General features: G+C 45.0%; 1 protein-coding gene across 1 annotated transcript in view; it reads right to left on the bottom strand.

Annotated features, from left to right (window-relative positions):
• Positions 1 to 8,314: 8,314 nt before the first annotated feature.
• Slc25a17 (solute carrier family 25 member 17) overlaps positions 8,315 to 27,879 on the bottom strand; it is a 44,018-nt gene continuing 24,453 nt past the window's right edge. Inside the window, exons 5-9 of the mRNA XM_021183911.2 lie at positions 18,762 to 18,878; positions 16,730 to 16,875; positions 16,554 to 16,649; positions 13,045 to 13,127; positions 8,315 to 9,187 (exon numbers count right to left, since the gene is read on the bottom strand). Of these exons, the coding sequence (XP_021039570.1) occupies positions 9,040 to 9,187; positions 13,045 to 13,127; positions 16,554 to 16,649; positions 16,730 to 16,875; positions 18,762 to 18,878 (590 nt within the window). The 3' untranslated portion in view covers positions 8,315 to 9,039. The remainder of the gene's footprint in view (positions 9,188 to 13,044; positions 13,128 to 16,553; positions 16,650 to 16,729; positions 16,876 to 18,761; positions 18,879 to 27,879) is intronic.

Here is a 27,879-nt window from a genome sequence, read left to right on the forward strand (position 1 = left end):
CTGACCCACACCTCACCAGTTATAACCTTTACCCCCTGACCCATCCTCACCAGTTATAATCTTTACTCCCTGACCATACCTCACCAGATGCCACTCACTCTGTAACTGTAAAGTGTCATTTTCTTCTCTTTTCCTACATACACCCTAGAAAGCCTTCTTTTCCTGTTCAGTTAGACCCACTGAGCGGCTCCTGTAGGAAGAAGTACCTACACCCCACAGACATTAGCATTAATACAAAGCCTTTTTTCGTTAGATAGCAGCACTAAGCCCGTAGCAGTCAACCAGCCCACGTTTATCGCATGCATAAATACCTTACAAGGGAGCTTTCTATCGATCTGGTTATTCCGGTAACACTCAACTGCCAGGTAATCAATGTGCGGCCAGCAGGAGCTTGCTTAGCCCTGTGGCATTTGGCTCCATAAAGCCACCAACTCTAGCTTTTCTAAAGAGCCCAGGTGAGTCACTAGCTCAGCCAATGACTCTTGCTATTGAACATAGCCTTGTTACTGAGTAACTGATAATTTCAGGGAGGGAAACCTAATTTGAATACTGAATAAAAGAAAACATTATTGGATTTGGCTTCTCTATTTTTCCTCTTCTCTGTTTATTTATGACAAATATTCCATACTCATTATTGTCTCCAGTTAAAAAAAAAAAAAAGAATAATACTTCACAAATTTATGTCACTGTGATGGCTAGTCTTGGTTGTCAACTTGACACAAACTAGTTACCTGGTGCATTAGTCAGTGTTCTCTAGAGGAACAGAAAAGAACCAAGAGGATAAAGAAATGTATTGAAAGAAGGTATTAAATCAGCCTAAGAGACGGAGAATGCAGTAGTTGCTCAGTCCTTGCAGCCGGGTTCCTCAGCAGCCGGAGTGGTAGGCCTCAGTCTAGCTCATTATAGGAAACACCATGATTGATCAGCAATTGCAAAGGTCTGCATGAGTCATGCCATTACGGATATCGCATTACCTGAGTGACCCATTAGAGCCAGACCGTTATAAACAATGCTTGCCCTGTCCTGCCCATTACAAGTCAGGCCATTATAAACAATGCTTGGCCTGCCCTGCCCTGCCCATTGTGAGTCAGGCTATTACAGACACTGCTTTGCCAGTGCTCCCACTAGAGTACCTACAATCCCTTTTGCTACTCCAGTGCCCAATTAAACACACTGCATTTAATTCACCCAACTGAGTGGCAGCATCTCCACACCCTGGGGCCTGGCACACGGAAAGCAAGGACAGAGCTCTGCAAAGGAGCTCCTCACCGTTTTCTGTCTTACAGCGTTAGTGAAGGGTGTGTCTTCTGATGAGGTCTTAAACAACAAATCCACTCAAGCATTCCAATTTCCCTGAGCCTTAAAAAATCCCTCAATGTTAAGCTAAAGAAGAGCAGGCATCTTTGGCTCCTTCTAGCCAGGCAGCTTTCCACAGACACTCAGCCAACAAATCAAATGAACTCGTGGTACCTTTAACTGTTCTAGCTTCAATAGTAAACCCAGAATCTTCCCCCCGGGGCTCATATTGATACACTCGGCCTCTCTAGCGCCACAATCCTTTGCCTCCACACTCCCTCCCTTAAAATCCATTCCCACAAGTATTCCCCAGATGTCTGTCTAAATGAGTTAAGAAATTCACTAAGTTCATTTGTGTAATACAGCAGGCAGTGGGGGTGGAGTTGGGGGGGCATCCTCTGCTATGGATCAGAAGACGATTTCCTCAGGCAGACTGGGCCCATGAGAATCTGAGGATTCAATACCAATCTCTCTCCTTATGGTCCTTCCACACATCATCAACCCAAGTCACAGGATCCCATTCTTTTATAACCAGCGCTCTCGTTTTTTAACTGCTGCCACCCTTAGAGGCTGGGAATCACATTGGCACTGTGTGTCAGCTAACTGCATAAGGAGGGCTTGAGCTTGGCTTTCTACAAGTTAGGTTCTAAAGGCTGCTGGCTTCTCTTCAAGGGCACACTTAGGAACCATTGGATTGTTTATGCACACCTGGGGAATCATCAATTTTATAACTCAACTCATTTTTCCCCTCTTTTTCGTTTATCCAAAGACACCAAAAGGAAGCAGGCGGCCTCATGACTTTCCCACATTCAAAGGTTTTCTAAAAAAGTCACTAATGCCTTGCTTCTCGCAAGAGGTGAGCCAGGCACATAGGATGCCCTTATCTTGCACACTTCTTTAAATAGCTCACACTATGGACTTTCAGTGTTCTCCGTGCTACCCGAGCAGCCTTTGGCAGCCATGGGTTTCATGCAATTGAAGATCCAACTCTACAGACCAGAAAGCCCATTAGAGAAATTCATCTTTATAGTCCTGTTTCTCCAGAGCATCCCTCGTTCCACAAGTTATATTAGTCAATGTTCTCTAGAGGAACCGAATCAATTGAATACACACACACAGCACATAAAGAACATGTATATTACATACACTTATATATGAGTGGATCTAAAGAAATTAAGTCAGTTTACATAGCTTACACTGAAATAACAACTGGTGTCTCATACCAGAGGGGCTGAGCTCGCAGTCCACGAGGCTTGGAGCCTCAGCAGTCCCAATTTGATGCTGAAAACTGGAGAGTTTCCGGAGAGTCACTGCTCCTCAGTCAACAATGGAAGCCTAGAAATGCTAGCTGCGATATCAGCAAAGGAATCCGCAGAAGCAGCCGCCGCCGCCGCCTCAACGGGGAAACTCGGCAGCAAGAGGGAAGCCCACAGGGGCAGAAGGCAAATAATCGTCCCACTGCTGTTTGTTGGTTTGTTTGTCTTGTCTTAAATCTGGAACGCTACCACAAGGTGCTGCTGCACTGTGGGTGAGTCTTCTCACCTCAATTACGGAAATCGAGACAATCCTTCAGGTGACAATTCCGACGCTGGTGATTTTCACATGTGGCAAACTGACATTAAAACCAAGTCTCACAGCTGAAAGGAGGGAACCTCAACTGAAGCCTGGCCTCTATCAGAGTGCCCTACAGGAATGCCTGTGGAGCTTTTCTGTCATTGTTAACTGGTGTGGGAGGCTCCAAACCACTATGGGCGGCACCACCCCTAGGCAGGTAGACCTGGGCTGTTTAAGAAAGCTAGCAGAGCAAAGTCTGAGAGCAAGCCAGAAAACTGTGTGCTTCCACGGTTTCTGCTTCAAGTTCTTGTCTTGAGCTCCTGACCTGAATTACCTCAGTTAAGAATGGTGACCAGAGCCGGCCGAGGTGGCGCACGCCTTTAATCCCAGCACTCGGGAGGCAGAGGCAAGCGGATTTCTGAGTTCGAGGCCAGCCTGGTCTACAGAGTGAGTTCTAGGACAGCCAGGGCTATACAGAGAAATCCTGTCTTGAAAAACCAAAAAAAAAAAAAAAAGAACTGTGACCAGGAAGTGCAAGATGAAGCAAGCATCTACCTCCAAGTTGCTTTCGGCCATTGTCCTTATCGCAACAAAAGAAATCAAACTGTCATAGTCACCTTGCACAGGGCCATGCTAATAAATTCTGTATCTTTCCAATTTTACTTTCCTCTGAAGCAAGAGCCTGGCTTCTCTTTGAAAACCACCCTATATTAGCCATGTCAGATGTAGGCTCCACCTCGTGGAATGGGCCTTCAATACAGTTTTTAAAAAGTGGTCAGCTACTCCCTAGCGCCTGAGTCACTATGACACTGGTGTGTCTTGTAGGCAGGTCACTGTAGTAAGTTGCAGAGCTGATAGCTGGATGAGATTAATCATTACCAAACTCTGCTAGCATGAAAAGTACCTTCCGGCCCTACGGATGCTAGTCAGTAGGGATAAAGCTTCCTGTTCAGTACCAGCTCAATTTCTCCATGTTCAATGACATAAGTAGTGTCTTCAGCAAGAGGGCCCCACCATCTATGGGATGTGGAGGGTAGCACTGGCAACAGTCTATAATGTTTGGGGGGCTTATGAGACCCCTTTGGCTGATAACTCATAAGGTGAAACCCACTCCTGACCCAGCTTTTACTTGGCATGTTATATATGATGTCTAGTTGTCTCCCCTATGATATGGTGACTTCATTTAAATCCTTTTATATATTTTTAGGGAGCTTCTAGAATAGTAGGTGTGAGTGTGGCTTTTCAAAAGTCACCTTTCCCTATATCTCCCTTGCTCGATTAATCCTTACCCCAATTTAACCCTATTCTAATTTCCCTACCATCCCTTTATAAAGCTATTTTCCAACCCAGGTTTAGTGGCACGAGCCTTCATTCCGCACTCCACCTTTGACTCCAGGACTCTGGGCAGAGGCAGGTGGAACTGTTTCGATAGATGCCAGCCAACCCAATCTATATATCAAATTCCAGGACAGCCAGGGCTACACAATAGACCTCGTCTCAAACAAACAAAAAGCATACCTATACTCTAACTCGCTTTCTTTGGAAGATCTCCTATTCCCTCCTGGTCCCAGGAACTTGCTATGTAAACCAGGCTGGCTTCAAACTCAGAGATCTGCCTGCTTCTGCCTTCCAAATCCTAGGACTAAAGGCACTGGACACCACATCCAACTTTCAGCTTTTTTGTATTGTTTTGTTTTTCAAGAAAGAACATGAAATTGGGTGGGGAAGAAGTTGGGGAGGATCTGAGAGAACTTTAGAATAAGATCAAAATGCTTTGTATAAAATTTTTAAAAAATAATAAAAAAATAAAAACATGACACGTCAAAAGAAATATTCACAATGAAAAAGAATGACATTGAATACCCAAGGAAAAGAGGGTTTCTTAGTTCAAACAGCACTTGCTAAGCACAGATACGCATCAAATACCGTGCCAGTGCTTGAGACCCCACACGGCTGTCTTGTGCCCTGAGAAGTAATAATTTCACTTGATAGGAGAAGACACGGGTTTTGAAGGCGAAGTGATTGATCTGTGGCCACAAGGCTAGGTGGAAACTGAACTGAGATCTGGCTCAAAATCCAGAGTGCCTTCTGTGAGAACACAGCTATACCCAGGCAGCCATATTCCTGATCAATAGGACAGTAATAGTCACCACTGATGTTTACCTAGCTCTAACAAGGCACGCAGTGTGTTTTCATCTGACATCAGTGATCACCCATGGGCTAGCTTTATCAAGAACTTCACTCCTGAGCTGGAGGGAAAGCTCAGTGGTTAAGAGCTGTCCCACCAGAAGACTTGAATTGACTTCCCACCAGCACCCACATAGTGGCTCACAACCATCTGTAATTCCAGTCCCAGGAAATCCAATGCCCTCTTCTGACCGCCTTGAGAAAGTGGTGAACAGGCAAAACAGTCATTCACGCAAAATAAAGCAATATTTTTAAAAGAAGAGGGAGGAAGAGAGAGTGGCGGAGACAGAGATGGAGTATATTCCACAGCACAGTTAAGAAAGCTGTGCTTCCTGAAAGTCCTGTCTGAGTAACGATCTGTCTAATCCCAGAACCCGTCCTCTTAATTTCCAGAATGCAGGAGACTCAGTTCTGGCCCTGGCTTTACCTCGGCCAGTCCTCTTGACAGTTGTATTTCAATTTCCTGGTTCATGAAATGGGGCCATTGTCACTCGTCCCTGGCTACTCCACAGAGACACTGGGTTGATGAGGAAGAAAAGCAAAAGCTTCAGAAGGGGAAGTGCTGTACAAATCTGGAGAGTCCTGAGGTCCAGGCAGGCAGCCCCATCGTAAAGGGATGGAGCTGACATCGTTAGCTCTCACACACCCTCGGCAGAGGGTAGGATGTATCATCATCTCCACTTATCAAAGAGTGGAAGGGCAAGGAGATGTGAGTTGGTGGCGAGTTGGGAAATAAAATCCAGGACTTCCAACTCCCGCTGCTTATGTTCTCAGGGCACAGTCTAGTTTTTAGAGTTCTTAGTCAACTGTAAAATAGTCAAGGGTAAAACATCAGTGTCCACTTCAAAGCAGAGATGAAACACAGAAACGAACACTTCCACAGCAGTGATGCCGATGTGATCTCTAAGATCCTTAATCCTCCCAAGTCTAAAGTAACTACATGATTCAAGAGGGGGAAAAAATCCCCATTTTTTCTAATGGACACCAGCTCTTTAACATGCTCAATTAACCTGTCACTAACTAAAGGCTACAAAGCTAGGTGTTATTACCTAGAGCCTCATTACTAAACTGCCCCTCATAAGATCAGAGAAAAAGGGGCCAGGTGTGGTGGCGCATGCCTTTGATTCCAGTATTTGGAGGCAGAGACATGGATCTCTGTGGGATTGAGACCAGCATAGTTTACACAGTGAAATCCAGAATAGCCAGATCTACAGGGTAAGACCCTGTCTCAATAAAACAGACAGACAAACCAACCATCCAACCAACCAATCAACCAACCAACTAAACAAACAAAAGAAATGAAGACGTCGGAGAAGTATCAAATAGACTCTCACATCATAAACACTCATTTGAGGGGGATCTGGGGAGACAGCTTAGCCAGCAGAGGATGCCAGAGGACCCGAGTACAAGCACCAGGATCCCCACGCAGAAATTCGACATGGTGAAGCATACTATAACCCCAGCACCGGGGAGGTGCAAGCGGGCGGACCCTGGGGGCTGGCTAGCTGGTTGGTTTAGCTAAATCGGTGAGCTCCAGGTTTAGTGAGAGACCCTGTCTCAAAAAGGTGAGGGGAGGGCTGGTGAGATGGCTCAGTGGGTAAGAGCACCTGACTGCTCTTCCAAAGGTCCGGAGTTCAAATCCCAGCAACCACATGGTGGCTCACAACCATCCGTAACGAGATCTGACTCCCTCTTCTGGAGTATCTGAAGACAACTACAGTGTACTCACATATAATAAATAAATAAATCTTTAAAAAAAAAAAAGGTGAGGGGAAGAGCCTGAATGGCGGGTGGTTTCCACATGTAGGTTCGCAGTTCCACTTGCTCCTGTCCCCACACATACACATACAATAGTAATGGGACCAGTTCTGTCTCTCATAGGGAAAGTGCGTTCAGGTGATCTCACTTAATTTTTGTTTTCTTGAATGCCACAACCCCCGTCAGTTATTACTAGTTTAATAATCACACCCTTTGAAATCATCAAAGGTGTGGGAAGAGGAAACATGAGAAGTTTCCAGAGTCTGGATTCACAGAATCCTCATTACGTTCCGACTGACTGAATGATAAACGTGACAAGAAACCAAACCACAAAGTCAGTGATTCTACTAGGACGAAGCCACACTTGATCTTAGCAAGGCAGCTGAGAACAAAGAGTTCTCTGAGTGTGAAGAGAATTTGTTTTGTGGGTGGGTAGCTTGAGCTATCGTAATCTGCTCCTGCTGTGTGCTCGGAGGGAAGGAATTGGTGACATGGGATTTGAGATTTCTGAGAGGCCATCTTTTCTATAACAATGTAGTTTTCCTTTGAGAGAAATATTTGTCTGGCTTCTGTAATGGAAGCCAATCTCATCTCCTGTTGGGCCACTGGCCCTACGATCTCCTGAACTTTATTATAGATGGGAATGGCCTGGGGAACTTGTTAAACTACAAAATATTACTCAGGAGGCCTGGGCTGCAAGCCTAACCTGCTCTCAGCTGATGCCAATGCTACTATTTGGTGGGCCATATTTTACAGTAGTAGGGCCCTAAGGAATGTTTCCAAATGGAAATAACCTACATTCAATGCTTCTGAAATACAGCATCCACAGAATCTACAAGGGAAGAGAGCAAGCGTTGCAGAGTCCACACAAGGTACCTGCCTCTCAGCACACTTGTACAATCTTTCTCTAACCACCCGGTTGCACACTGTCTCAGTCACTATTCTGTTGCTGAGATAAAACACGAAAACCAATGTAGCTTGTAAAAGAAAGCACTTAAGCCAGGCAGTGGTGGCGCACGCCTTTAATCCCAGCACTTGGGAGGCAGAGGCAGGCGGATTTCTGAGTTAGAGGCCAGCCTGGTCTACAGAGTGAGTTCAGCCAGGACTACAAGAGAAACCCTGTCTCAAAAACCAACCAAACAAACAAAAAACAAACAAACCCAAAAAAAGAAAAGAAAAAGAAAAAGAAAAAGAAAAAGAAAAAAAGAAAGCACTTGATTTGGGGCTTAGGGTTTCAGAGGGATAGAGGGCAATGACTGCCATGGTAGAAAGGAAGGCAGGCATGGCGCTGGAGCAGTGGCTGAGAACTTACATCTTGAGGCACAGTCATGAGGCAGAGAGACATCGTGTGGGCTTTAAAACCTCAAAGGCAGCCCCCAATGACTCACCTCCTCTAACTAGGCCACACCTCCTAACCCTTCCCAAACAGTTCCACCAACTGAAACTAAGCACACCACAGGGCCATTCTCAGTCAGACCACCGCACACACTTCAGGCCTTAATCAAGAGCGACTTTCATGAATGTTTTCTGTGTGTGTGCTGACAATTTATTGAGGCCTATGTGATTGGAGCTTGCACGAATGGACATACAACATCAAGGCTTTTTTTTTTTTTGTAATAAAAAACAATTCGAAATAAATATGTATTAAAAAAACTATGTCAAACACCAATGAATAATTGACATTTACAAATTTTAAGAAAATCATTTAGGTTAATAATTTTCATTTCCCCCGCAAAATAAATAACTCTCTTAAAGCAGGAGGAAAAAGAGTCAGATGGAAACAAAGTCATGCCCATGGCACAGTCATGATGTTATTCTCAGAGGAACTCTTTACCAAGATTAAGACAGAAAAGCATCTGAGGAGAATCATGGTACTGAATTGCCTGGAACCTGGGAGAGAATTTAGTGAAAGAAAACAAGTGGCAAAGTTGAGAAAAGCCTTCAATGGAAAGTCCGCTCCTCTTGAGAAAAATGAATGAACACCCACAAACTTAACATTTTCAGGGTTTCAATATTTTCATATCAGTCTAACCTCTACCCCCAAATCCAACCAAACACCATAAAAACACCAAAAAAACCATAAAGGCAACAGGCTTAGCTGGCTATACTCCCTGTTTAGCCTTTGATGCCTTTACAGCCAACGACTGGAATGTCTGTGGTGTGGATGGGACCAATGGGAAAGGAGAACTGTGCCTCTTCTCTCTGTGCAGCACCTGCGCCTCCACACTGTCCCGTGGGCGGGCCTCAGTGCTTATGTGTGCTCTTCAGGCCCATTATGGTGAAGGTAGCAGCTGTCAGTTTCTCGTACACAAGGAACATGAGGGCGGCTGTGAGCACTGTCTGCAGCAGCTTGGCTTCCAGGCCTTTGTAGAGTCCCATTATTCCAAAGCGCCTAAAAGGAAAAGAGGTTGGGAAAAAAAAAATCGATTTTCTTTGTAAAAATGGGCTCTTGTGTTAGATCTAACGCCCTGGCAGCTTCTCCTTGAAAGGGTTTCTCTTTAGGATCAAAACAAGCAGCAGAGGTTTTCAATTCCAACAATCAGCTGCTGGAGTATTAGCTTTGAAGGTGGACAGATGAGACTCAGTGTGAGGGGCCATTGATACTGTCTTTATGAGCACTGTCATTAGCTAGTAGGGTGCTGGCAACACTGCACTAATAAGATGCAGATTCTGAAAGCTTCTGAAACCATCATCATAATGCCCAAACCAGAGGTCTAAGAACTATGTTTAATGGGCCCCCAACTCCAGGTATTTCAACATAACAGCCCCTAAGTGGTAGGAAAGCCATTAATTGGTTCAGATCATCTAGACCTCAATAGAACGAAGAACAGAGACAGAAATGAGGAGTCCTTTGATCCTCAGACTGCCTACACATTTGGTCCTAGGACTCAAATGAAATTCAGCAAGCACCTGACTCACCCAGACTGCTGGTTAAAATACAGATCTGCTAGCCCACTCAAGGAATATATGACTCATTAACTTTGGGATAGGACTCAAAAAAAAAATTTTTTTTTTGCATGTCCAACAAGCTCCCAGGTGGTGAGGAGGAGCAGGCTAGCCCGGGACCAGCATGTAAGAGCCCCCCAGACAAGAATGCTTTGGCTAGAACCGGAAACTCAAAGCACATAATGGCTCCAAAACTATTTGCTGAGAGTGAGTTAGTCTCTTATGCCAGTTCTATAGCAACTCCGGCTTGTGGGTCCATGTTACAACTAATCTGATGTCCAAATCAAGCTAGTTTATATATGTGCTGTGAAACATCTATTGCCGGGCAATCATGTGAAAAACAGGATGCAAGACTGGACCCATGCCTTTCCCATTCACTGACCACCCCCTGTGCCCTTCAGGGTGACATCACCCACAATGGAAAGCCCAGCCAGGGCTACTGAGACTGCAGATTCTGAGGCTGTGTCCTGCAGGGAAGGTACAAATCTATGTTGTGACAAATTGGGTTTTCTTTTTTATAGATAGGGTCTTCATGTAGCTTCCTCTGGCCTCAAATTTCTTATGTAACCAAGGCTGTCTTCAACTTTGGTTCCTGTACATCACACCTGGCTTCAGACAATATTGTGTGTGTGTGTGTGTGTGAGTGTGTGCACATGTAAAGCCCAGAGGTTGACTTGAATTTTTCTTTCCCCGAGACAGGGTTTCTCTGTGTAGCTATGGCTATCCTGGAGCTCTGTCGACTAAGCTAGCCTCGAACTCACAAAGATCTGCCTGCCTCTCTGTCTCCTAAGTGCTGGGATTAGAGATGAGCTGCCACCACTACCCTACTTTTTAAAAAATATTTTTATTACTTAAAATTTTTTATGTGTATGTTGTTTTGTCTGTATTTCTCATGTGTGCAGTGACTGAGGAGGCCAAAAGAGGGCTTCGGCTCCCCTGGTACTGGGGTTATAGCTGGTCTTTGCAGGCATAATGTTATTGTGTACTGTGTAAAGATCACCCTGTACTTTTCAAATGCTGATTTCTCTGACCCCATGTCTAGTGGCAATCTAGACGTGACACTGTAATGCTTATCTAAATATCTCCTGCCTTAGTGCTGTGTAACCATCGCTCCTCATTTATTTTCTGATTTGTCAATAAAAGCTGATCAACCAATGGCTGAGCAGAGGAGAGAATAGGGTGGGACTTCTGATCCCAGCCAGGGGACAGGGAGAAACAGAGAGGAAGAGGGGAGTGGTCAGAAGAGGGCACCATGGAAACGCACCCAGACCAGAGAGAGTTAGAGCAATGCTCAAATGCAAGTATCTTGGGGATTTTGGTTGAGAGGTCGTCAGATTCGCTTAGAGGATTAAAACAGATTAACAGCTGCTCAGCTACTGTGCTGTAAAGCTTGATTAAATAAATTGTACAGTCTCTGTCTCATTTATTTAGAAGCTAGCCAGGATAAGGAAAAATCAACACTTTCAAAATTACAAAGTGTCACGTGGGTACCAGAACTGAACCCAAGTCCTCTGAAAGAGCAGCCGATATTCTTAGCCCCTGAGCCATCTCTCCAGCCTCTCTTCAGGTGTTTCTTGATCACATACAATTGGAGAGCCTTAGTATGTTATTTCATTATCAATGACAGTAACCACTAGCCAGATGTGGCAAATAAAAATTAAAGCAATGGCCAGGCAGTGGTGGCACAGGTCTTTAATCCTAGCACTCGGGAGGAAGAGGCAGGTGGATCTCTAGGAGTTTGAGGCCAGCCTGGTCTACAAAATGAATTCCAGGACAGACAAGGCTACACAAAGAAACCCTGACTTGAAAAACCAAAAAGATGAAACAATGGAAACTGGGTTTCTCGGTAGCATCGCAGCATTCCATATGTTCAACAGCTCGATGCAGCTAGTCACAACCCGCCTGGACAGTGCAGGTGTTTCCATCACTACAGAACACACTACGGCAGGATGGTAGCCATTCATGTGGCTCTGCCCCTCTCTAGTACTGGGCAAAATGCTTTCTCTAAATCTGTTTCTTGATTTGCAAAATGAGAATATAATTGCTTTTCTACAGGGCTGAGTGAGGACCAAACAAGACCAAGAAACGAGATGTGAAAACAGTTATTTTGCAAATTATAGGACCTCATCAATTTCCAATTGAGAAGATCTTAGTTAACGCTCTTAGTGACGGCCATCTTTCTCAACCTTCTCAGTGCTGGAGAAAATTTAATTGCTGTCATTCTTGAGGGTTAACTGGCAATGTCTAAATCTATAATTTTTGAAATTATAAAATATCAGAATTTTATGTGTTCTAATTCTCTTAACTAGGTAATTCCACATAAAGGGCCTTCTCTACAATTATGATTGCTTAATTGTACAAGGCTCAGTTTAGAGTCTTCACTCAGCAATGTCTATAAGGAACCTTCAGACAGCCTGGGCACTCTGCAGTAGCTGCCTGGTGAATAAATCACAGTGGATTACATCACAGGAAGCCAGTACAAGTCTACAATTGTCATATCAAGGTTATAAAAAGGAGATGAGGCAAGACTGCCTCAAGTGTGAGGCTAGCCTGGTCTACTTGGCAAGTACTAGGCCAGTCAGGGCTACACTGCAAGCTCTGCCTCTAAAAAGTAAAATAAAAATAGTAAGATGTATAATATACACACATACACACACTGAAGACATACTGAAATATATGTTTTGTATAATTCTCTAGAAATGTGAGTGCTTTACAGTGACTACCTCTTAAGAGAGGAACGAGAGGAATTTTTTTTAAAATTTATGTATATATGTAACTTTTACTGATATTTAACTGGCTTTATATTGGTTGAGTTTTTTATTTTATTTATTTTTGAGACAAGTCTTACTATGTAGCTCTGGTTGGCTTAGAACTTGCTCTATAGATCAGGCTGGCCTCAAACTCACTGAGATCTGCCTGCCTCTGCCTTCCAAGTGCGGGGATTAAAGGAGTGTGCCATGATGCCCGCTCAGCCATACTTCTTTATTTTTTCTTGGTCCTAGCGTTTGAACCCAGGGCCATGCACATACTAAGCCCAGGCTCCACCACCAAGCTCCACTCCCAGCCTGGGGGTCCCTTTCCAAACGAGCCCTGTATTTATAACTAGCAAAGGATAAAGAGCTGAACTTTTCTGAAATCCCCTGCACTGCTGAAATCACACTAAACTCCTAAACTGAGAGAAACCTGAACACAAAGGAGAGGTGTCTGAGGCTGCAGCTGTGTGTGCTAAAGCAAGAACAGCACAGGTAGCCACCCCCACCCTCCCTGGTAAAGGAGGCTGCTGAGAGGGAGAGCAGAGCTCACTTGACTCGCTGGTGAAGAAGAGAGAGAACATTCCGAAGACTTCCCAGGGTCCTGTTTTCTGGGTTCAGTCTATGACGTCCAAACTGGGATGGAAAGAGGAAAAAAAAGATAATTACTATTTATTATTGTTTTACCTTAATTTTGTTTTTAAAAAATATTTATTTTTATTTTAATCATGTACATATGTGTGTGTGAGAATATGGATATATGCACGTTTGCACACCAGTGCCTTGGTCCCGAGGAGCTGGAGTCATGGAAGGTGGTGAACCTCTCTCTCCACTGGAATGCTGCACAAGTGAATTTGGGTCCTCTGCTCTAAACCACCCATCTCTCCAACCCCTCTTCATCTTAATCTCTACTTAGGAAATTACACTGGTGTAACATCTCATAACACAGCATCCTGTTGATAAAAAGTATCCAGTTAGGATCATAGAGTTTATTAATCTTCTTTTTCAATTAAGCAAATCAAAATAAAAAATATTTTTCAATAAAGAATAGATTCCCTCAACACTAAACTACATCCTCAGCATGGGGACTTTCATCTTTACAAAGAGTTATGGAATAACTCTATCAGCAAAGATTAAAAGAAAACAGAAGCACATGCCTGGGGTGATGCACAGATGTGTGCGTAGCGGGGGAGGGTAACTTCCAGGCAGAAGCACATGCCTGGGGTGATGCACAGATGTGTGTGTAGCGGGGGAGGGGTAACTTCCAGGTCTTTAAGACCTTCCTCTTGGTAACATAGCCACTGATCAGTCAGAGCGCCCGCAAACAACACTCTTCAAATCATATATCAGGATATGTCAAAAGCATGAATGTGAACTATAGTGAAATCCTTGCATCAAGAGCCAATTTCACCAAAAATAGCACATTAGCAAAAAACACTTTTCATAGAAAGTAGAGTTTTTAACTGAGACACCACCTTCATTTTCTTTAGCAATAAATCTTTCAAATGTTCTTTCTAGAACAGATTTTTTAAAAAAAGGATTTACTTATTATTATACATAAGTATACTGTAGCTGTCTTCAGACACACCAGAAGAGGGCATCAAATCCTATTACCAATGGTTGTGAGCCACCATGTGGTTGCTGGGATTTGAACTCAGGACATTCAGAAGAGCAGTCAGTGCTTTTACTCACTGAGCCATCTCGCCAGCCCCTCTAGAACAGACTTTTAACAGTATTTTTGTAGTGCAGGGGAGCGAACCCAGGACCTTGCACATGCTAAGTAAGCAACACATTAAGCCCCACCCTGAATTTGTCCACACCCTATCTATCTCCATTGCTGCTAACCTAGCCTAGGCTACCATGCCCTCACCTGGATTACTAAAATGGTCTCTTACCTGATTGGCCCTCTTTTTCTCTTTAGCCTGGGGGGCGGGGGTGGGAGGTGTAAAATAACTTTTATTTTCCTGCTGTAATTGTTCCTCTCCTAACCTATGCCTAGTCCTGGAAGCTTCTAGCCTCAGTACAATCTAATCTAGGCCTAGAATGTCTTCAGCCTCGGAGACTTGCTGCTGAATACGCTCTCCTTTTTTTGCTCGTTCTAATTCAACTCAGCTGGTCTGGCTCAAACTCCTCTTCCAGCTGACTTACTCAATCTGGCTTTTCTCTTGGCCTCTGAATTCTCCTTGGCCTCAAACTAACTCTAGCAATCTGTCCTAGTCTTCCGGTTCCTTCTCATTTTCTTGCTTGTTCTGTCTTCACCTGTGTCTAGCTTGTTCTCTCTTCAATCTGTCTCTGTAAAACTCTCCTGGTAAAGCTGCCTCCTTCTCCCTCTCTGTGCTGCTCCACTCTCCCTCTCAACTCTACTGCACTGCTCTCCATGAACTCGACTGTATTCCTGGACTGTATTTTCTTCCTCCTGTTCTTTCTTTCTCCCTTAAGTAGCTTCTCTTTCCTCTCTCATCTCTTGAGAATTGGGCATATTCTATCCTGTCAAATCTTTTTCTGGCTTGTTTCTTTGTCTGATACTTAATTAAACATAGTATTTTTAAACACGCAGCTTCCTTCTACAAACTAGTTAGTTTATTGTTTGAGATTAAAGGTGAGGTCCAAAGGCCAGTCTGTATTCCAACCAGAGGGATTAAAGGTGTGTGCCAAGGGCTGAGCCACACCACAACTAGAAACAGGTTCAAATAGCCTGTGAAAGTGGAGGATGCACCTGTGTGCATGTGGAGGTGAAGTAGGGGCCTCTGTCGCCTTCTTCTCTGGATCCCTGCCACAAAATGGTTCTCACTGACCCAGAAGCTTGTCATTTTGGCTAGGCTGGCTGTCGAGCCAGCTTTCAAGATCTGCCTGCCTCTGCTCCCATATTTCCCCAACCCCATGTTGGGGTTACAGGCACAGGAAGCCATGCCTGCTGACTCTTTACAAAGGTGCTAAAGATTTAAACTCAGGGTCATATATTTCAGAGCAAACACTCTTATGCAGACTCTCCCCCTCAGCTGACCAATCCACTGCAGAAGAGCCACACAGGCCTTTCAGAATCATGCTACGTCGCACCTTAGAGGCTAACTGCTGGGCTGAGAATAAAATCTTGCCATCCGCTTTCCTCACCTACAGCTACCTTTCCTGTAATTATTCTAGTTTCCAGCTGGGCAAGCCACTCCTGGCCACAGAGGCCCCCTTCAGTTCTAAGACAAGCAAGCTCTTGCCGGCTCTCTCCCTCTTAGCCAGCACAAGCTTCACATTCCCGTGCATCTTGACTCCAGAGTGCTTCTCAGGAGAGCTGGGGATCCAGCCCAATCATCCAGGAGGAACTCCACTGTTCCTCTTCAGTAAGCCACTGCTGCTCATGTCCAGAACAGCTGACTCAGACTGGAATAATTACCTGGTTCTTTCACTTGCTGTCTCCATGAGGACAGGGACTACATTGTACCCCCAGCTTCTCACAGTGTCTAAAAATGTCTGAATGTGTAAACAACCAAATGTCTGGAAATCTGAAGTGCTTTGAAACAGTTAAATTGTTAACTATCCATGAGTGAACTATAGAAGTTAACCTCTGGGGGCTGGAGAGATAGCTCAGAGATAGCTTAAGAGCACTGACTGATCTTCCAAAGGTCCCGTGTTCAAATCCCAGCAACCACATGGTGGCTCACAACCACCCGTAATGCGATCTGAATCCCTCTTCTAGGATGTCTGAAGATGGCTACAGTGTACTCACATATAATAAATAAATAAATCTTTAAAAAAAAAAAAGTTAACCTCTGATTTTATCAAGGATCATCAAGGCAAACAACGTGAATGAGAAGAGACCCTGGGGAGTCCTTGAGGAATCTTTCCACACATATGGTTTTTCTGAGACCATATATTACTAAGAAATTCCAATGTAACCCTCATTCCACGTCATGCAGAAAGTCAGGCTAAAGCCTGGTTAGCAAAACATCGCACAGAGAGGAAAATGGGCAGAACCACACAGGCTACACACCACCTGCACCACTGCCTTTACGATTTTAGGATGTAATTTAGTTGTCACTGGCCTTACTTTAGGAGAACCCCAGCACTCACCCTCAGAATTGACTGTACCGTCTGCATGGGATAGGTGACTGTAGTGGCAATCGCTTTGGCTATTGCGCCAATGATGAACACATCCAGAGAAGAGAGCTGGAAAGTAGAGGAGGGACCATTTTAATCGACCGAGGAAACAGGCATTCCTTTTAGACAATTTTAAAGTTAGGGATTACCTTCATCCGCTTCTTTAGAAGCTGCCGTTTTAAGCCTTCATAGAACATGAATTGGATGGCAGGGTTGAAGACCAACAGCAAGGAGGGGAAGGTGCCATTCCACAGAGCCAAGATCCCTTCATCTCGAATAATCTGGTGGAATGCATCTAAGCAAGAAGTCAGGCTTTTGCAAAGCACCATGACAGTGCCCTAACTAGAAAAGACATTTATTCTGTTCAAATGGGCCCAGATAGAAACTATCCTCTCAATAATATTTTGGGGGCAGATTCCCTACTTAGGTACTTTTCTGTTCATCTGTCTTTTGTTTTGAAAGATGTTCCTGCTATGTAACCCAGTATAGTATAACCCTTGAACACTGTATCTTCCTGCCTCAGACAACAGGAGTGGGCTGCCATGCACTGGAGTTAACTACTTTTTAAATAAGCATCAGAGTGTGATGCCAACTTCCATCACATGAACTTTCCCTGATACTGCTGCACTGTCAGCACAGCTGGGAACTGTAAACCATGTGTTCCACACGACCAAGCATAGCACAAGGTAAGATCTTTTCTTGAAATCTATGACCAACGACTTACAAGGAAACTATTTCTGGCTGGTGGTAGTGGTGCATGCCTTTAATCCCAGCACTTGGGAGGCAGAGGCAGGCAGATTTCTGAGTTCGAGGCCAGCCTGGTCTACAGAGTGAGTTCCAGGACAGCCAGGGCTACACAGAGAAACCCTGTCTCGGAAAAAAAAAAACAACAAAAACAACAACAAAAAAAACAAAAACAAAAACAAAAAAAAAGAAAACTACTTCTGTTACAAACAAAAATGCATGAGAAATGAGATCCTGGCAGTGGTGGCTTCACTAAAAAGCCAGGCATTGTATGGTGGTACCCTCTGGCAATCCAGCACTCTGGGGACTAAGGCAGAAGGATCAAGACTTCAAAGCCAGTTGTACATCGAGAGCTTGCCTTAAAGAAGCAGAAGTTTAAAGCCATCAGCTACTATCCCGGTATCCAAAGACATCATTATGGAGTAAAAGGTGCACTATTCTTTAAAAACAGGAACACGGGCTGGTTGTACTGTAAGCACCGATACCACCAGCACTGGGGAGGCTAAAGGGCAGGAGGAGCTTAAGTCTGTGGCCGGCCTAGGTTACACAATGAGACTGTCTCAAAACCAATCCCAGGCTGGGTGTGGTGGGTCACACCTGTAATGTAGGTACTTTGAGGCCAGTGTAGGCCTCAACCTGTTCAAGGCCAGCCTGGGAAACAGCAAAATTCTTGTCTTAAAAAAAAACTAGCCAGGCATGGTGGCGCACGCCTTTAATGCCAGCACTTGGGAGGCAGAGGCAGGCGGATTTCTGAGTTCAAGGCCAGCCTGGTCTACAAAGTGAGTTCCAGGACAGCCAGGGTTACACGGAGAAACCCTGTCTCAAAAAAACAAAACAAAACACAAAAAAACCAAAAAACCAAAAACTAGAGGCACTTGAGCTGGGGATACAACTCAGTATCGTGCTTTCCTAGAATATACACAGCCACAGGTTCAGACTCTCACAGCACTGGGACGTACTCTGAGACTTGGAGGCAGGAGGATCAGAAGGTCAAGATCATCTTGAGTATGAGGCCAGCCTAGGCTACAAGAGACTGTCTTAAAAACAAAACAAACCCCAAACCAAAACAACAACATCACAATTTACGTTAGGGGTAGAATGCTTGCTGGGCACACCTGAGGTCCTGGGTTTAATACCTAGCAAAAAACTAAGTAAAAACTCACATACTCCCCGTCTCCCCATCTACTCCTTGGGGATAATACAAGTCTCTACCCTAGTCTTAGGTGTGTTACCAGGTACGATGCAGCAGCACAGCAGGTGTGTCCTCTTGTGCCACTGTTAGGAGAATGTTCAGGGCTGAGACTCAGCCCAGATCAGTTCTATGGACCACAGATACACAGGCAAACAATGGCTTCCTGACAGTTGAAGCTGTCTGCTAGGCAGCTTTTCTGTGGAAACAGAGTTCAAACAGAAAGGACACATCTCAGAGACACCTACCGATAATGCCTTTGTAGTTAGTTGGTATAATGTCTTCATTCCGAAATTTTGCCCCCTGCAGCTTCAGTCTGGTGTTTACCACCCAGAGCGGAGTCGTCAGCAGCACATTCACCACTCCTTAAAAACAGAGAAAGACGCCTGAAAGCACGGTTCCCCGCTATCTTCGCTGTCTTAAGTTACACCAATAAGCCAGTTTCTATTTCTGCCACTGACTTCAGGTAAAGCTTAACTTTGTGCTGGGTTACAACACATGCCACTGCTGTTAGAAGCCATCTGGAAGCCCGGCTGATAGCAGGGCTTCCTCACACAACAATGTGGAGAACTCCCTTCCTCACTCAGTGAGGGCAATCACTTGCTGATTTTTTTTTTTTAAATAAGATTCAAAATGGTGATTTGGGGATGAGGATTTAACTCAGAGATAGAGCAATTGTCTCACACATGCAAGGCCTGGTTTAATCACCAGAAGTGCAAAACAAAACAAAGTAGCAGTTTGATATTGTTTTAAACACAACTGTTAAATAATAGAGAGAGAGGAGAATGACACCATGCTAAATCCATGTCTGCATCAGAGGAAACAACAGCCCACTGTTACATAAGTAGCACAGGGTTTTAAACCAGTATGATCTGGTACTCTGGGGGACAGGTGGGAGGACAGACTGACATTTCCAAGTGCTTCAACTGGGACCAAAAGCTCACAGAAGAGCTCATCACTCAGAGGATTAGGACAGCCAGCAGCAGGCAGCAGTTACAAAGTGTCACAAAATACCGAAAGGAGCCAGCTCCAGGCGTTGTGACCCTTACAAGCATGAAGATCGGCCTTGGCCCCACAGGCTGCCTCAGAGCAGCCATGTGAGCCAGGTGCTTCTTTGAAAACACATGGTCCCAATTTAACAGCATCTTGAGAAACTAAAACTTCTCATCATCCTGAAATGATTAAAGAAAATACCATATAGGATTGTAACAAAATGCCTGACAAAGGGTGTCTACTTAATAACTACAGGTCAACCAAGGGACAGGCAGTGAGCATGTGTAATGGAACTGTCAGGCTCCAGCTGAGCCCTGAAGAATAAATAAACAAGAAGGATCCTGAAGAAGAAAAGGAAGCCCCACCCCCTTGCCAAAAAATCCTCTAAACACAACACAGACAAAAACATGTTTTCGTGTAAGGAATCTCAAAAAACCCTACAGAGAAAACAGTTTAATCAAGGATAGACTTTGTGAAAGCAGCCAAGCAACTCAAATCTATTGAGTTTTGTTGGTTTCATACCGTTACCAAAGTAAGACGGTTTTCTGCTTATTTTCCAGGAGCACTGTACCAACATATCTCCCCAACTAAAAGTCAGTACCAAGTAATCTTATGAGTTGCATTTCTACAGAGTCACAGAATACCAAGAAGCCATCGGTAGCTCTGACCCTATTCATATATTCTCTCAAGGCATTGAGCACAGTCTGCAAAGGCTGTGCCTGCCACAGGAGATCTTTGCTCGACTCTTTCCAAAGGCACCAGTGCCCCACAGCCTATCTGTCCAGAGTTCAGAATACATGCCTACTTGACATGATGTGCACCTCACTTCACGGAGACAAATCAGGATCTGGGAAAGTCAGGCCAGCAAATGTGGTGTCTCTGCCTGCCTGCCCCCCTGCACCTCCCCCACCTCCCCACTCCCTGAAGAGGAAGAGAGCATGGGAGAGCTTGGAACCCGGGGATACACAGAAAAGCAGTGTATGCACCATCCCAAATAAATGAAATCCATTGCCCTTTAGTCAGATTCTTTAGAAATCAAAACGTCCTTCAGGCTCTATTCAAGAAGTAGGTGTGCACAAAACACAAGGAGCAACACAGCCAAGACTAACATTCAGCCATTATTTAAGGCTCTGCTTCCATGTTCCCATTATTAATACAGCAGAAAGACTGAAAGGTTCTGAGGGCAGCCTCGAGTACAAAGTGCACCACAATATTTAAATGGAGGGATCAAAAGTCATTGCAAAGCTTTGCATCTGGGAAGATCAAGGACTGCCTTCATCCTCTAAGTCAGAATGGATGGAGAGGCACTCAAAAAATACTTGACAATGCTTTTTTAAAACTTCACAAAAATTGCAACTTACATAATCAAGCAAATGGCAGCATTCCAGAGCTCCTCATGACTAACTTCAGTTCCTAATAACACACCACACAGGCAGACCCTCAGGGGTGCACTCCTTTTGGTTCTAATCTGTGGGTGTTGCTTCAGCTCTAAGACCTGAGTTCTAATTAATACTCTTCTTGCCTAAGAGCAGGGGTTACTTTTCTTTTGAGTATCTATGAATCTACCTTTTCTTTTCTTTTTCAATAACATATCATTTATGAGAAAGCAGAACCAAATCAAGAGCTGTGAAAGACTAACCAAACACAAAACCACCATTCGGCCATCCAGGAGAAGGAGCACGGGAACGCCACCCTACCCCCCAATCCAGACGATGGGGCCAGGGAACAGCATCCCAAATTCAGCAGGATTATAGCAATTTTTAAATGTAGGCTCTTGGAGTCTGGAAGAGGCTCGACTCTGGTGTTCCCTTATTTGCCTAAAGATGACATCCTTGAGTGTCACAGGAGAGAAAAGTGGGTTATGTTACTACCCCTGGATAGACTGTCACAAACAGCAATCTGTCTCCCCTGCCAACTCACTTCCAGGGAGAATCACACAAATTGCTCTGGTCTCCAGGCGCACTCCTCTCTAAAAGCCATTTACTACCACTCAAAAATGACTCTTGGACAAAGAGGAGTGCATAGGTTATTGTGTAGCCACTGACCTGAGGTTGCTTCCTGTGCAATTTAAGTACATTTGTTCTATTGCACGTCCTGCCATTGCTCCCTAGAGAGGCAGTGGGTATTTGTGACTTTCATTCTTTTGTTTGTTTGTTTGTTTGTTTGTTTTGGAGACAGGGTTTCTCTGTATAGCCCTGGCTGTCCTGGAACTCACTTTGTAGACCAGGCTGGCCTCGAACTCAGAAATCTGCCTGCCTCTGCCTCACGAGTGCTGGGATTAAAGGTGTGTGCCACCACACCCAGCTTGTTTGTGCCTTTCATTTGCCACTTCCTAGCATCCTATCTTCTTTTGGGTGGGGATTGCTTTTTGTATCTTTTCCCTTGCTAACCTGTCCACTGTCAGCTCATTTCAGGAACCTTTCCAGGGCAAAGAAGCCGCCGTTGTTCATCCTCACAGCAGGAATAACTGGGACATAGCTGTTTACTTCTGAAATCTTAAAAATAAACAGCTTTGTTCAGGGGGGAGGATGAAAATGTGTCTCAGATGCACAGCTGGAAAGATGCCAGCTGATGCAGGGCTGGGGAGATGGAGTTCAGACCCTCAGCACCCCAATGAACATGGACACGGAGTGGGCTCCAGGCTCAGTGAAAGAACCCCATCTCAAGGGAACACGGCAGAGAGCTATAGAAGGCAACATTCAATGTACTCTGGCCTCTGCAAACATGAATGCATGCACACTACTTAAGCAAATACATTTTAAAAAGAGAAGAAAATGGCAGGTCAAGGTTGGGAGGCTGAAGCAGGAGGATCATAGTTTTTTTAGTGACTCATCTCAAAAGTCAATTCTTGCCCCCTCAAGACAAAATGAAATAACCCAAAATGGCAGAGGAAAGCCTCAAGTGTAACCCACTGTCTCCCTAGGGAGGAGCACAACATGATGTAAGAATAAACCTGGCTGGCCAGAGCAGATCAGAGGCAGGAAGTATGTTGTCAACTGGCATTCAAAAGTGCTGCTGCTCAAAATTACAATTCATAAACATGTCAAACATTGTCTTCATTCATGAGATCTAGTCCCAGATTCTCCCAGGTATGTCTATTGGGTTTTCCTGTAGAAATATAATAAATAATAATAAACTTCTAAGTTTCAAGCGGAATCTGAATAACAACAAAGCTAGAGGTTCTCAACCTGTGGGTTGCAAACCCTTGGGGGTCCCAATGACCCTTTTGCAGAACGCTTCTGTAAGTATGGCTGAAGACCACTGGAAAATCCAGATATTTACACTACCACTCATGACTCACAGCAGTAGTGAAGGACAGTTATGATACAGTCATGAGTTAGCCATGAAAATAATTTTATGGTTGGGGGTCACCACAACCTGAGGAACTATATTAAAGTGTCGTAGCATTAGGGGGTTGAGAACCTGGAAAGCTGTGCCTTGCTTGCCTCAGAGAAATGGAGACTCGCTTCTCCAGAGCTAACACAGTGACAGGGCTCAGAGAAAAGACAGCTCTGACTACTGCAAGAATGGGTATGGATTAAGATACAAAAATGTGTCATGGGGAGAAGTTTAAAATTGCAAAAGTCATCTCCAAAGCCTCTGTACCGCTAGAAAGAAGGCCTTCTAACTGGGAGTCTCAGAATCGCAATCTTGTGATCATTCTTTAATTTCAGGCTTCCTGAGTACAACTGCACTGGAATTTTCAGGTGGTTCTTTGTCATGTGCTACTGGGTAGAATGTTGCTGGGGACAACTGTCCTCCAGGCATTGTATGGTCATCACTATTTTCATTCCTCTTGTATTTTATGTCTGCATACTGTGAGAACTTAAGCAGAGCATGTATGTACAGGAGCCTATGGAGGTCAGAAGAGTCTGAGCCCCTGGAACTGGAGTTACAGACAGCTGTGAGCCTGAGTAATCTTGTGGGCGCTGGGAACTAAGCCTGGGTCACTGCGGTGTCTCCAGCTCTGGTCATCACCATCTTCACACCCACTCACAGAAGGAGTAGGGATGGACCATGGGACCCTCATCTTAGACTGTAGCCAATCCTTCTACAACCCCTCCTCCCTCAGTTGTAGGTAACTCTGCCCAATCTGTACACTGCCTCAAGAAGTGCTAAAGTATACAGGAGATGCCAATTTGACTAGAGGGGGTACTTATTTATGTAGCTTTCAGGAAGTAGCCATCCATGCTGGAGGGAGGCTTCCTAGTGATGTAGCTGTTTTGGGATCACCCACAGTCTTTAACAGCCTGAGTATGCTCCTCTAAGTAAGGTCAATAAACTCATTTGTCCATCAAGCTGAACTTGGGATCCCTAGCTGAGATGAGCAGACATCAGAGTATATCTCCTCAGGAAAAGTCATGCAACACTTGGTGCTCAGCCAGGGACCAGTAAGAGCAAAGATGATCTTGGGAGAATGTGGAGTGGCATTGCTCCTGCTGTGGGTGGGAAGCTAAGCCCTCTACTGCGGAGCATCTTGGACTAAAGAGGGAGAGGATCCCTACACAGCCATCCATCCCATGTGGTAGGGAATGGCATGCCTTCCTGCTATAGTAGTTACCTTGTTCTTGCCACACAACCAAAGCTACTCTGTCTGAAGGTGGTGTCTGTGGGGTAATGCCAGAGTGCCTTTCTTCCTCTATGTGGTAGAGTGCCACACTTCTTATCACATGAGTACAGGGACATCTCCAAAATGGCTGACAGAGAGTGTGGGAAGCCACATGTGCCGTTGCAGGGTGGCGCTGACTACAGCTGGCCACCATGCATACGTAGGCAGTAAAGGTTTTTTGCCAAGATGAGGTTTTGAGAAATAACCAAAATTAACCAATCAGATGAGAGACAAGTTAACCAATCAGATGAGAGACAAGTTAACCAATCAGATGTAGGCATGCAAATGAGGTGGTAAGCATAACCCAAGCACAACCAATTCAGGTATGAGACCCGCCTCTCCTAGGCCTACATAAGCAGCACCAGTTCTGGGCTTGGGGTCTATTCGCCTCTGCAATCAAGCTCTCCCAATAAACGTGTGCAGAAGGATCCTGTTGCAGCATCGTTCTTGCTGGTGAGTCGGGCGTGCGCAAGAAGACAGAATGACTGGGATCCCCGAAATGTGCAGGTAGGGGATGGAACTGTTAGCAGACTGTGGCATCAGTTGGGGTCAGGGTGGGGAGCTTAGCTGTGAGTGATAGACATGCAGTGAGGCTCAGCTGTCTGCCCAGAAGGAACACACTCATACAAAAGAATTACAAATAGAGGGCTGGAGAGATGGCTCAGCGGTTAAGAGCACTGACTGCTCTTCTGAAGGTCCTGAGTTCAATTCCCAGCAACCATATGGTAACTCACAACCATCCATAATGAGATCTGACGCCCTCTTCTGGTGTGTCTGAAGATAGCTACTTAATAATAAGTATTATTATACTTCTGTTTTTGTTTTTGTTTTTGTTTTCTGAGACAGGGTTTTTCTCTATAGCTCTGGCTGTCCTGGAACTCACTTTGTAGACCAGACTGACCTTGAACTCAGAAATCCACCTGCCTCTGCCTCCCGAGTGCTGGGATTAAAGGCGTGCGCCACCACGCCCGGCTATACTTCTGTATAATAATAAATAATAAATACATCTTTGAGCCAGAGCAAGCGGGGCCGGAGCGAACAGAGGTCCCAAGTTCAATTCCCAGCAACTACATGATAGCTCACAACCACCCGCACAACTCTTATACATAAAATAAATAAATAAATCTTTAAAAAAAAAAAAAGAATTACAAAGTGAAGGGGTGTGCACTAGCCTCTGGGCTGGCAGGAAGAGAGGGAGAACAGGGTGTGATGGCGGGCTTGGCTCCTGGAGAGGCTGGAAGAGTGAGAACAGGGTGTGGTGGTGGGTTTGGGTCTTAGGGGAGGCTGGAAGGGAATGAACGTCCTCATCCTCATCGGTTCATGCATCTGCACGTATGGTCTTTAGGGGAGGTTATGGAGCCACTTGGGGCGCCTTGCAGGAGGAAGGGCTATAGCCTTATCCTACTTCCAGCTCATTCTCTGCTTTCTGCTCTTAACTGATGTCTTGCTTCCTCTATTCTTCAAGCGTGCTCAGCACAGTGCTCAACGGTTTCATGTTAGAACACCAGGGAGAACCTTGCGCTGCTGCTAAGGGCCCTCCAATTGCTTCCTACCTCCTGTCCTGTGAAATGCGACATGGCCTGGCCCTGTTCTCTGCAGTCACATTGGCCTCTGCTCTGTTCTACAACACTACTGCCATGTTTCTGCATGTCTTTATCACCCCTTTTAAAATGGCCACAGTGACCTAGGCGGTGGAGGTGTACACCTTTAAGGCAGATGGATCTTTGCAAATTCAAGGCCAGCCTGGTCTACAGAGCTAGTCTAGGGCAGCCAACAATACAAAAAGAAACCCTGTCCAAAAAGGAACAAAGAAAAAGAAAAAAGCCATGCTGTCTAAAACTGTTCCTTAGCTAGCCCGCCCAGCTCTCTACCCTCCTCCTCTGATGAAATCTGCCCTTAGCCCTTCTCTTCTAAGACACTGCACATTTGATTTATCTTCCTGATTGTCCTTCTTACATCACTGGACTGTAAGCCTCAGGAGGACAAGGACTCTCTCTTCACTTACTACTGCTGTCCTTGCCACCTAGAACTAAGGTCAACAGAAAGAAGCAGTGACAGACATAACACTGCAATGGTTTTAGGGGCTGGGCCAGGTACCAGAAGTTTATTACAAGGCATGAAGGATTCCTATAACCCAAGAATGCAAAAACAGTAGCTTGGTTAAAAAAAAAAAAGGCCAAGAACGAGAAAGGACACTTTTGTAGAGATAATATACAAACAAGCAATGAGCACACATATACTCAATGAAGACAGCATGCACTGATTAGGGTGATGATTAGCACAAGAGAGAAAGCAATGCGGAGAGAAGAGTGAGAAGCCTAACAATCCCTGGACCATAAAGATACACCTGGCATGGACACTGCCCCAGGGCCAGACAGAGGACTACGGCTCACTCAGCTACACAGTCACTCCACCTTCCATGCAGCACATGACTCAATTTTCACTTCGAACAGAGGCACAGAACACGTCTGCTCCTCCTCATGCATCCAGACACCACTGCCTGTCCAGCACCACATTCAAGGTACACACCAGTAAGTCCTTAAAGGAAAATAGGTATCACCCTATAAAATCATCAAAGTAGGTTGGAACTTTATGGTCACATACCAGAAGAAGCAGGCCCTAGGACATACAAGACCAAGGAAGGGTGAAACACCCTCATCTGAGCCTCATGAAGGAAATGTCTAACACTACAACGTTGACAGACCACACTGACCTATCATCTGACCATCTGGCATATGTGCCAAGGGACTAGTATAGACAGCAGAGATGCTCTAAGCACTTTAGGAACTGCAGCCCAGCTTTGTGCCACTGCTGACACAGCCTACTTCCACTGCCATCTGATATCTACCAGACTGTCCACGGGGACCTGCCCCTCACTTCTGCAGCCTCCACAGGCCTGTCCACATCAGCAGCAGCTTTCCTCTACTCTGAGGCTCAGTTCTAACCTGTGAAACCTGCAGCCTGGCTCTGTGGTAGGGGCATCTCCGGTAGCTCTCCAACAGGCTCATTTGCTAACACAGCACCCCAGAATCTCTTTGCACCCATCATCCTCCTGCCTCCACTTCTTTAACCCTCTGTGTCCCTTAGTGCTCACACACATCATTACAGTTGATTACAATGTGAGACCTAAAAGATAAGATCACATACAACCTTTGTGGCTAAGATCACAACAAAAGAACTGCCAGCTACCAAGGGAAATTGGGACAAAGCAAATTACAGCCAAAGAAACTGATGGAGATTGTAAATTTATTGTTATTCAAAAATTCTGACATTGTGAAAAGATATTTATGTGTCCATCATTGCTTCTGACATGGCACACTCACGACAATTACATATGATATTTGATACCATTTGAGGACATATATACAAAAGGACTTGAGACAAGGGCATCTTTTTAGGTGCCCAGCCCTGTGTTCTATTCACAACAGCAAGTGGTGGATGCCACCCAAGTGTCCGTTAGCAGATGAGTGGATTCGCAAATGTAAAGCAGTCACACCGCAGAGTGTTATCTCTCTGTGAAATGCTACGATAGACTTGAATCTCGGGGATACTACTGAGTAAAATAAGCCTGCTACAAAAGACAGATACTGTGGGGCGCCACCCCACATCGTCGCCATTATAAGATGGCGCCGACATCGCCTGCCTCTGGAGATGAACAAGTGATCCGCGCATGTGCTGGCATTAACCGTTCATGGTGCCAGTTGCCCGCCTGACAACGTCACCTCGGGTGACAAGAATTTGGCCTATAGGGAATCGCCACGTCC

Source organism: Mus caroli, chromosome 15 (assembly GCF_900094665.2).
Source record: "Mus caroli chromosome 15, CAROLI_EIJ_v1.1, whole genome shotgun sequence".
NCBI lineage: Eukaryota > Metazoa > Chordata > Mammalia > Rodentia > Muridae > Mus > Mus caroli.